The sequence below is a fragment of the Microtus ochrogaster genome, linkage group LG7_11 (assembly GCF_000317375.1).
Source record: "Microtus ochrogaster isolate Prairie Vole_2 linkage group LG7_11, MicOch1.0, whole genome shotgun sequence".
NCBI classification, from domain to species: Eukaryota; Metazoa; Chordata; class Mammalia; order Rodentia; family Cricetidae; genus Microtus; species Microtus ochrogaster.
In genome coordinates, this window is record NC_022032.1 from 21,162,374 (window position 1) to 21,174,325 (window position 11,952).

Sequence of the window (11,952 nt, forward strand, 5' to 3'; positions counted from 1 at the left end):
TTTTTTTTGGATTTTATTTATTTATTTATTATGTATACAACATTCCTTCCATGTATGTTTGTATGCCAGAAGAGGGCACCAGATCTCATTATAGATGGTTGTGAGCCACCATGTGGTTGCTGGGAATTGAACTCAGGAACCTCTGGAAGAGCAATCAGTGCTCTTAACCTCTGAGCCATCTCTCCAGCCCCCGGGATTTTTTTTTTTCTTACAGCCTCTTTGCAGCAGACTCCACAGGCCCCAAACTCCAGAGGTACCTGGGTTCCAAATGCCACAGCCAGACTTACCGCCCCAGACTGGCTGGCTCTGCTTTCAGGTAACTCCTGCCACGCACTCCTGCTACACCTGCTTCTTCTGCACAAACAGACAGCCCCCTCTCCCCCGAGGGTTGTGGGCATCCCCCAAAACCCCTCCTCGAGCTGCAGCCACACTAGCAGCCCCCTTGATACCCACTCAGGCTTCTGCTGTTATTGCAACCACCACACACTCGGCTCACAGCTACATGCTAATACCTAGAGCTGTTCGTCGCCTGTGTTCTCTGCTCAGAGACACTACAGCCTCATATTTCACCGTTGTTGTCGGCAGATTTTGTGAGAACATTGGGAATTCTTAAAGGGAGAAATTAGTCAAAAGAGAGAGGTTTTTTTCCCATGTTAAAAAATGGGAAACACTATTGAAATGAAGAGAGTTGGTTTCTGCATGATTACACAATGCATAGTTTAAATTTGGAGCCAATTAAATGAAGGGATAATCAACTTAACTGGGATTGACCTAACATTAATTATCATTTTGACAATCTTTATTGTTGGTTTGATAACTCTTGATTTATCCTTTAAAAAGCTGGTTGATAAAAGTGAAAAGGTACAAGGCTTAGAAAAACTTATTAAAATAGATCCTAGAAATACTCAGAACCAGACAGAGGAATTTAAAGGGGAACCAATCTCAGCCTTGCATTATAAGGTTAGAGTGAATCAGCCTAAGGTTTTCAAACAACCAACTTTAATTTATCCAGTAACCTCATAGGGATTGCCATGTTATAAATATCCCAAGGCTGTGCAAGAGCTGAATGGACTCCTGTGGAAATGTTAAGATTTAAGGAGATTCAAGGAAGTGATAGTCTCATGAGGCATGCATTTACCTCTTATGAAGCAGATGTTAAACTCATGGTCAACTTGTAATAGAACTGTCCCTCAAACTGAAGAGACTTAGTTACAGGAGTCTTGGAGTCTGGTCCTCAATTACAATGGAAGACCTGGCAGAAAGAGGAAACTGAGAGAAAGAGAGGGAGAGAGAAAGAGAGAGACAGACAGACAGACAGACAGAAAGACAGACAGACAGACAAAGACATCGAACAATGAAGTAGGGCTAGAGGTATGAAAATCTCCCAAGAACAACTTCTTAGAGAGGGAGATTATGCTAATGTTCAGATGCAATCTCTATATGATGAACACACCCTGACTTTATGCTGTGTAGCAGCTTTGAATGCTTGAGACAAAATTGAAGAAGTAGGAAAGAAAATTGGGTCATTTACTAATGTTATAGAGGGATCAAAGGAAACCTTCACTGATTTCTTACAAAGATTGACTTCAGCAGTAAATAGAATGATACCAAATTCAGAAGTCAGACAATAGTAATTGAATCTCTCACTTTTGAAAATTCTAATGCACAATGCAAAAAGGTAATTAGGTTATTAAAGACAAGATCTGAGATAATCAATACCAACTCTCATAACCATGATTGATGCTTGGATGGGAGAGGTGATTTCCAGGGGTTTGAAGGAAAACCAAAAGGTCAAGTGTTTCAATTGCTATAAACAGGGTCACCTAAAAAGGGACTATAAACAGTGCATTCCTAGAAACAATGCTTTTTCTAAGCATAATCCAAACTATGCCCCTCCCTTCTGGATTATATAGAAGGTGTGGCAGACAGGCATTGGACTAATGAATGTAGATCAACAAGGGACAGTCAAGGTGACATTTTGCTAAGGGAGGAGGAATACCTTGAAGGGCCTCTCACAGGGACGCCCCCCCAGGCCAAATTCAGTTCAGAAGCAGTTCAGAAAACTCCTTCCCAGAGCAATTAAAGAACCTAATGTCAACTGTAAGAAATCATACTGTTTTGGATGATAGAACAGCTATAGAAAATAAAAGAAAAATTTTAGGAGAAACCACTGAAACTGATAAAGGTTAGATTTGAACAAGAAAGTCCAGTGTGACCATTCAATCTAAACTAATTTATATGATTATCAAATGCTTCCCTAGCTGGGCAATAGTGTCGCCCACCTTTAATCCCAGCACTCAGGAGGCATCTTCGTGAGTTCGAGGCCAGCCTGGTCTACAAGAGCTAGTTCCAGGACAGGCTCCAAAGCTACAAAGAAACCCTGTCTCGAAAAACCAAAAAAATAAATAAGTAAATAAATAAAAAATGCTTCTCATTAGATCAGATATAACTTCCCAAAAGGGAACCTCCCCAAAGTTAGGGTTGGGGCGGGGGTTTTCTTTTTGTCTTTTCAGGAAAATAAAGGCATCCACTGGACAAATGAGGCATCTGAAGAAAAAGAACAAATCATCCAGAAAAAAATGCCCTAAGGAAAAGTAAATTGACCTACGAGTATATCACATCTCAACAGGATAAAATTGCATAAATCTTCCCAAATGTTTGTTTCTACTTTTCTCTACAGACATATAATGCAAATGGTCTTTTTGTAGTCCCAATTCAGTTAAAATTTAAAGTTGCCTTTGGAGTTGGAGTGTGGCTCTCTCCATCTCTAAATCTAAGCATGCTTGTTAAAGTAAAATCCAAAATTTCCGTTTCATGTCAGAAGAGCCACCTGATATGGGATAGGAGAAAAACCAATATTAAGGGACTATTTTATTGCCACTAACCTTATAATTCTGTTTTTATTTTGGTTCTTTCACGGCTTTTCTTAAGGTATAAACATCATCTCAAAATTTATAAGATTAACATATTTATAATATATAATAATATATTATATTTTTTGTTATGATATTAATGGTCACATAGAATACTAACTAACTCTAGAAAAAGGCTTCATCTATCTTCCTATACATGACTTCAGGTTTAAATCTCTATCATGTAACTAGGAATTTAGTTTTCGTTACTCTGCAGTACATAACAGAGTATTGTTTTTAGCCTCTTTGAGATCTGTTGCATATGACATTTAGAATGTTTAAGTTTTCTGCAGTGAACAAAGACTATGCCTAATAGTGACCTCTGAAGTCCCCAAAAGGAGGATGGATCCCCACAACTACAATTCCACCAGGACTACGATAACACCACTAAGTTGACAAACATCATCTGAAGATGGGCTTTGGAGTAAAAACTACTCAGGACAATTTTGAGGTGGCTAGCTGAGATGGTCCAGCCTCACAGACTCCTCTAGCCAGGACCTGAGACACCCTGCACTTTCCCATTGCACAGAGACTGAACAACAAATGACACAGCTACCTCTCCCAGGACTTGACAATTAACACAATTTTTTTCTTTTCAGGACCCCCCAAAGATGTCATCGCCCCAGATAATAGAAAATAAATTTAATTACACAATGCTCACATTCCCAAGAGGTGGGTGAGTGGTTTTTGGTCATTCAGTGGGTTATGAGTATGTGTCATTGTTTAGAGTGGTTCGTTATAAGTTGTTGTAATGGTCAGGGAAAAAGTTGAGCAAAAGAGATTAGATTCAGAGTTCTTGTTTTGACAAGAAAAAAAAGGGAGAATATAGATATGACAGGATTATAAAGTATAGATTATTCTATCTACTTTTAAAAGGCAACTGTTTTAAATATTTCACATTGACATGGATCTTTGTATATTGATACAAATTTGAGATTAATTTTGTTAACATACTGTACATATATTTCTAATCTTGTTCAAAGTATTGTACCTATACAGCTCATTTAACAATGCAATGCACATTTCTAGTCCTTGAAAGTTACTATTATCAACTAATTAGAATATAAAGAAATGCAAGTTAGTAGTCAGACATGCCAATCAAACTGGTAGTCATATTAGTATGTTTCTGAAATCAAACAGATATATTTTAGATAGATTGTCTTCAAACGCTTCAGAGATCTATAGAAGATGGCATTTAAGATGCTTTAATAACATAGGTTCTTTTCTTTTTTTTATGACAATGAGACATGTCTGTTCCTGGCAGCACCAATCTACTTCAGAGATGATGGGCATCGAAGAAACTCCACAGGGAGTTTACTTTCAGTGTGGCAAAAAGTGTCCTTTCCTCAACTGGTGACAGCATGCTGTCCAAACTGGAGAAGCAGGACACAAAAGAAAGTGAGTGCCAAATTTTGCCAGGACAAGGTAGGACAGTCCTTCAGACTATCCTGCTTCACAGAAAAGACTGTCAGATATGCTAGGCCTGTAGGCCAAAGATGGATGCTCCAATGTTGCAGAGGAACTTTGGGTGACTGTCCAGGCAGCCAGTTGATTCTGTCATATCTCACATTTTTTGGAAGTTGCTTCCTTGCACTCCCTGCTTACTCAGGTAGTACTATTTCCTTCTCGGGTCTCTGATGGAATTGTAGTTAGAGTTATAGTTTTCCTTGTTACCAGATTCAGAAAAGTCACTAAAGAGGTATAAAGTATATAAGGTTGAGAGACATTAAAAGATAGTTTTGGTAATTTCAGTTAGAATAGAAAGTGAACTAGACACAACCTTTTGGACTTGGCCCTTTTTTGGCTGAGAAGTAACCAACATAAGAGTTGGCTATGGCTTGATCCTTTGTCTCTCTGATCTTTCAGCATTTACCCCATACCTGGTTCTGGGTTTTTATTATTAAGACCAATTAGAATTCACGCTACTTTTTTTTTCCATATTCCTACGCACAATAAGGACGGGCAAGGTGGTGTGGACCTGCACTATCAGCACTAGGGAAGGTGAAGCAGCAAAACCCAGAGGTCAAAGCAGCCATGAGCTACAGAGGTTCTGTCTCACAAATAAAATCCAATAGACCAATGAGATGCTAGAGAATCAAGCCTGATGGTCATAGTGCATTCCCACAATGGAAGAAGAGAACCAACTTACAAACATTGTCCTCCGACTTCCACACTGGGACAGTGGTATCTAAGACTGTGTGTGTGCATGTGTGTGTGTGTGTGTGTGTGCGCGCGCGCGCGCATGTGTGTGTTTGTGTTACAGATTACAATTCGAAGTTTTTTTAAAAAAATAAAAGGGCCTTGAGAGATAGCTCAGAGGGTGAAAAGCACTTGTGCAGATGTCAGGACCAGAGGCTGGATTTCCAGAACCCACATGAAAGCAGGTAGACATGGAGACCACCCAGAATCCTAGGACTCAGGGAAGCAGAGACAGGGTATAATGGCTATTCTTGGTTGTCAACTTGATTACATCTGGAATTAACTAAAACCCGATGCAGCCGGGTTCACCAGTGAAGGATTTTTTTTTCTTGATTGAATCATTTGAGATGAGAAGTCCCACCCTAAACCCATATCTTTTCAAGTGGAACGTTCCCCTTAAATCTGGACCCACATCTTTTGATGGCAGCCTATATACAGGACAGGGAAGACGAACATGCCCATTCTTGACCTGCTTGCCCTCATTCTTCCTGGCAAGTTCATTCCTTCACTGGCATTAGAGCCTACCTCTTCAGGATTCCCAAGGGTTGAGTTGCTAGCTAGGCACCTGAAGTTGCTAAATTCTGGGTTCAGTGAGAGACCCTGCCTCAATATGTAAAGCAAAAAGCAAGAGAGGCAGATATTCAACATCAACTTTAGCTCTTCACACACATGCAGATAAATATACAAGTGCACACACAACTAACACGTACATACATGCACACCACACCCACATACAAACACACAAAATTGTCACCATCTTCTTCTGACTTGGAAGTGGAAGCAGAGCCTTCAGAACTACACAGAAAGCTGAATGCCAACCTAGGCTAGAGACTGTCTCCAAAATAAATACAGTAATAGCAGTGGTAATAATAATAAAATATATCTGATAGGAGTCTAGTATTTGTTAACTTACCAAACTAAACCTTGGTTGAGCTACCTGCATACCATAAAAATAATCTCTACTTCAGGCTCCCAGGACAAATGTTGGTTTCAAGCCAACATACGAGGTGACAGACACACAGGATCACCAACTCCCACATCAGCAAGATGAAGTGGTCACACCCCTATGCAAAAAGCCTCGTTTTCTATAGGATTTTACCAAGAAAAGGAAGAAAGTGCCACTTGCAAGGCAGAGCAGGGCCTGCAGGCAGCTCCCACCCTTCCCAGTGTACCAGGCTTCCTCTCATTAACTTTAAATACCACATGTCACCATGGCTGGCTGTAGCTGACAACTTAGCAATTTGCAGCTCAAAACAAATAACGTGTTTATAAATACCAGTCTTTCTTGAAAAACCAACTATTGTCCTGAATCTTACAGCAGAATTAAACTGTAAACTGCAGACCATTAAAGTCACAGAAGAACCCTTAGTCATTCAAATATGCCAAGCAACTACTGCTCACTCTGGCAAGCATAGTGGCGAACTGCTGAGAACTAGAAACACTTCTATGGGGATTCTAGGAGACATCATAGTTTGGTTTAACACTTCCTCAAGTGATTAAAAACTAAAGGCTTTTCACAACCCCTCCACAACTTCAAACACCATAATCACTCAGCTAACTCTCAGCATCACTTGGCATCCAGGCGCAGAGCCTACTGGGAAGGGACAATATGCAGCAACTTCTGACAGTGGCAGTACGATTAAGAGTATTGGAGCTGACGGTGCGTTTTCTGCTCTTATAAGTAATTCCCATATTTATATTATTCTTCGAAATGCAGCAGCTCACTTCTCTCATTAGTTCTAATCCAACTGGAAAATTGATTGTCTCTGGTTGTTGGTAGCTCAGGATATAATTTTTTTTTTGAAAGCCTGATAAGAAACTAAAATAGGAGAGAGGCTCGAATTACATTCTTTCATTGATCTTAGCCTTCAGTTATCGGACCTGAGCAACATCCAGTTCACATCTACCACACACAAAGGGTACACACAGCAGTAACACGGAATTAAGACTGGAGAAATTTACAAGTTAGCCGTGGGTCAGTCCATTTACTTGCTCTGATTTGAAAGGAACGGAGATTCAGAGTTCTGGGATCCTAAGCATGAGCCACCTGAGACAGGAAAGACGCAGGCTGCTCTGACGTCAGCGATGCGCTCAGCGCGCTCCTTCCTCCTCCATTCACACACCAACCACCACGCAAGCCTCTCTTCACTTCGAAACTACAAGTCGCTCTAAATCTAACCCTAGCAAAAGTTACAGGGTAGGGTCCATCGGTCTTAACATAAAATTGCTTTGTGTGGCAACCTGTAAGCTTCGCTGGACAAAATTATTGTATTTCTGGCTAGCATCCAGCACAAGGACGAGAAGTAATGCAAACCCCTGATGCCTGCTCGCTCGGCGCTCTACTCAAGAGGCCACGAGCCCTTCCCATCTCTTCTCCTGTGTTGAAGGCAGTGCTTTAAAACACCGGCCCATTTGGCCGTGATCTATGGTCCACCATAAATACCAACTGGTGTGGTCAACTAACTGGGTACAAGCTTGACGGCAGTGGTTCTCAACCTGTGGGTCTCAACCCCTTTCACAGGGGTCACCTAAGACCATCTGAAAATACAAGCATTTACATTACAATTCATAAGAGTAGAAAATTTAAAGTTATGAAAAGCAATGAAAATAATTCTATGGTTGGGAGTCACCACAACATGAGAACCTGTATTAAAGGGTCACAGCATTAGGCAGGTTGAGAACCCCTGCTCTAGGGAGTGACATTGTCTAGTACCAGATCCTGACTCCACACTTGACCAGTAGCTTCTCTGATTCCGGTTCCTCTTCATCATTGTGAGGTAAGAAAACCCTACCTCAGAGAAGTGATGGGAGAATAAAATGACATCACCTCCACAGAGCCTCGTGAATGTGCTGTGGTCTCTATGTTATCAGAGTCTCCCTGAGTTAAGGTGTTAGCAGAGGGCTGGAGAGATGGCTCAACAGTTAAGTGCACTGGCTGCTCTTCCAGAGAGCCCAGGCAGGGGTCAATGCCCAGCACCCACACAGCAACTCCAACCCCAGGAGACCCCAGTGCCCTCTTCTGGCCTCCAAGGGTACTACACACTCATGGAACAGAATAATACTATCTGGCTAGGTCCTAATCATGACCTGGGGAATATCCCTATGAGGATGTGATATTATTCACATTTTAGAGTCCATGCAGAACCTCAGCTCAACTTAGTACATGACAGAGTAGTAAAAGGTCTAGTCCATCCCAAGATCATGTGGGATGCATGTCTGCATCATGTGACCAAGCCCCAAACCTTAAAGTACCCAAAACAGGGTCCCATGTTTTAGCTCCAGTACTCCTTGAATGAACTTAGGTTGCTGTAAAATCCCAGCCTCCTCCCACTCACTCAGTATAATTCTCTGTCCAACCAGAAACACTGGATGAATTGTGATGAACTATCAGGAGCAAAGTCCTCACTCTTAACAGAATAAAAATAACAATAACGATGACAAACTCATTCCAACCACTTTACTTAAGTGACTTTAAAGATCCCAAACAGCCAAGGATCCATGGTATCTCAAGTCATTTTTCTTTTTTCTTTCAGGATTTGCAATCTGATCATGCAGAAGAATCCACAAATTCCCTACTGGCCTGGGTAACATCTCTCTTTCCATGTTTGCCGTGTAGCAAAATTAACAAGAGTTAATAATGACTCCAAGTATCTACTCTAATCAGTTCTAACACTCAGTAGGAGGACTCGCTGCTTCCTATTCAGTTACACGAAAAGAGAACATGTCACAGCGGCTCAATTCACAGAACGTTTCTTAAAGTTCTCATACCAAAATCTAGAAATATTCCAAGTAATTCAAATGTGTATCCCCACGTAATTAAAGGCCTAACAGCTGCGAGGAAAACGGGAAAAGAGAAGTCAACTTAGTCACAACTGTTCGTCGCCAGCATAGTACTTGGGTCCCCCTTTCCTAAAAAACGGCATTCCTAGTAAGTGACAATCCATTCCAGCTGAAGGCAAGTGGCGTGCGGGGCCTGTGGAAGAAGCCGTGATATGGAGAAGCCCAGCCATAAAACTTGGCTTTCCCCTCTCTTCACCCAGCCGCTGCACATTCTTAGAATCCTCTTTAGGAGACAAGGGGCAGTGACGAGACATTTGTGAGCTGAGGCAGCAGCGGGTGTAAAATGCCTAGAAAGTACAAGCACGTGCTGCAGCGTCGGCTGCAGTTAACCGGAAACTCCGAGTATCCGAGAGCGGAGAGAGCGGCCGCACGCACAACTGTAAAAGTCAAATATTTATACAGCTGCCTCACAAACCGCTGCTGTGTGCACAGCATCGGCACCGACGTTAACTATCTGTTAAGTAGTTTCAAAGTGCAACAGCAGAAGTACCAGGCTTGGGGCCTGAGGTTTACAGCAACTCCTACGGGGGGGAGTGACGGACCACAACTTTCATCGGGCCAGCAATGGCCCATGGGGCTGTGGGGAGGTGGGGCCTGGGCACAGGTGTCTTTCCCAGCAGGAGGGAAACCTAAACCCATATCTTCATGGATAATTTAACAAGGATTGTTCCATAAATTTATGCGGTCCGGGACTTTCTTATAACAGCTCTTTAATAGCTTTCAAATACAATAGTCCTCGGAAAAGAGCGATTGGGAGCATCAAGTAGAAAAACATTTCCGGTTAAAACTAAGCCGGGAGGGCTGTTTAACAGAAAAGCACCTGAAAAGGCTTTATAACCCCACCACCACACTGCATAAAAAGTCAGTAACACTTTTCAGAAATGGTAAAACTTCAAATGGCAGGGGCATCCCTGAGGATATAATAAATTTACAACGAGGAACTAACCTGGCATGGTGGCCGGCGCCTGTAATTCCGGCATCGAGGAGGCTGAGGCAGGGGGATTGCTGTGAGTTTGGAAGCAGCCTGTTACATACTGAGTTCCAAGTCAGCCAGCCTGAGCTACATGCAGTATGAGGGTCTAGAAATATAAAATAAATCAAAAAGGAATAGAGTTTTCAAATTTACTAGTAATAGTGTTCCTTAGTAATTTTTTTTCTTCTTTTTCTGATACAGGGTCTCCCATAACTCAGCCTGGTCTTGAACTCAGGATCCTCCTCCTTCTCCTACCTCACACGTGCTGAGTTTATACAGCTGTGTGACACCATACTGCGCCCTCCTAGTGGCCTTCTAACACCTTTAATTCTAAGAAATGCTCCTCCTCAGAGTAAAATGCAAGTGTGGGGGGGGGGACATTTTGGGACGTCCCACAAAACTTCATGTCTGTCTGCTTCAGATCTCCAGGTAGGAGCAAAAACGCTTGTAAATGGAGAGACCCGTGCAAAATCAAGCTCAGCTCAAGTCTGGGCTCCCCTTAGCCCAGTTCTGTCCCAGTGTTCATTCCACGTCAACAAGAAAATCTAACCAAGCTATCGGGTGAGGAAAAACAGTAAAAAGCAAAATTCTCAAACAATGTGCTTAAAATCCAAGGGGCAACGCTACGAAGGTCTAGCCAGGAGTGGGGCCCCCCTTCACGTTCCGGACCTAGGGCATGGATGGGAGTGCGCCCTCGCAAAAGCTTGCAGTCAAAGCTCAGGAGTCAAGGATGGCTGGAGAGATGCCACAGGTGGCCCAGATGGCCAGTTGCTCACTGTGCACTTAGGCCTCCCGGAGGCCCCGAGCCCAGAGTGCCTTGCAGAGGTCGAAAGGTGCCCTCTGCCTCCCTCTGACCAACTTTAAAGTGCACGGGAGGTCTTAAGAGGACTCAAGTATCCCCCACCCAGAGCCGGTTAACTGGACTCCGGGTGTCAGCCCAGAGCACCAATCCAGCCCTTCCCTTGGGGGCAGGGAGTGTCTACAAGTCCCGGAGGGGCGTGGGGAAGGCAGTGGGCAATGGGGCCCAAGAAGGGGCGCCTGGCGGGCAGATAGACACAGCCACGCTTAGGCCGGCGGTCCCGCGCCTACCCCAGGGACCTCAGGGGTGCAGGGCCGGCGACGCCCCACACCCCACGCCCCCCGCGCCCGCCAGGTCTCCCAGACAACAGCCGCCGCCGTACTTCCGAGGCGGGTCCCCGCGCCCGGCCGGGGCCCGGCTTCCCACCTGTCCCGGGGGTCGATCCAGCTGGTCCTCCTGGTGTTGTGATCGATGTAGAAGACCTTGCCGTCGTAGTCCCTGGCCTCCTCCCAGCCCCGGGGTAGCGGCAGCTGCCCGCTCCCGGCCCTCCTAGGCATGGTCGGCGGCCTCGCTGGCGAGCGGCGCCTCCATAGGGACCGGGCGCTGGGCGCGGCGGGAAGGCGGGCACCGGCGAGGGGCGTGCAGGGCGCGGGACGCGCAGCTGGCCACGCGCGGAGAAGCCTCGGGAATCCCTGCTCTCAGCCCTGCCGGGGATCAGTCCACCATGTCTACTTCGGAACAGGCGAGCGAGCCCTCCTCCTCCTTGCCGCCGCTGCCTCCGCCTCTTCCTCCTCCTCCCCGTCCCCCTGTGGCCGCCGAGGGTCGCGGCGCCCAGGCTGCCCCGGCCGACGCCGTCTGGGCTCGGATCCGGGAAGCTCCGCGGTGCAACGGCCCGGCGGCGACTGGCCTCCTCATTTGCGTGCGATTAGCATACGCCCCGCCTCCGGCCCGCCCCGCGCTCCCTTCATCTGCATGCACATTCCTCGCCGCCACATTCCAGAGCTTAACCCTGCAGCTGCCGGGGTGGCCGCGGCGGAACGCGGGGCTGCAGGGCGCTTGGGGGAGGGGAGGGGAGGAGAGCGGCGAGACCAGGTGGGAGGCGGGAGGGCGAAGGAATGCACTGCTCTCTCCCTGCTCTCCACCCCGAGTTATCTCTCCTTTCCGCCAGACCCTTTGGGGATTTCGAGTTTCGGGACGAGAAAGATGGCAAAAGAAAAGTCTGCAAGCTT

At 45.1% G+C, this 11,952-nt stretch overlaps 1 protein-coding gene across 1 annotated transcript in view; it reads right to left on the minus strand.

Annotated features, from left to right (window-relative positions):
• The window catches only part of Wwc2 (WW and C2 domain containing 2), a 164,935-nt gene extending 153,330 nt beyond the window's left edge, over window positions 1-11,605 (minus strand). Inside the window, exon 1 of the mRNA XM_005362599.3 lies at window positions 11,150-11,605. Coding sequence (XP_005362656.1) covers window positions 11,150-11,280 — 131 coding nt within the window. The 5' untranslated portion in view covers window positions 11,281-11,605. The remainder of the gene's footprint in view (window positions 1-11,149) is intronic.
• Between the last annotated feature and the right edge of the window lie 347 nt (window positions 11,606-11,952).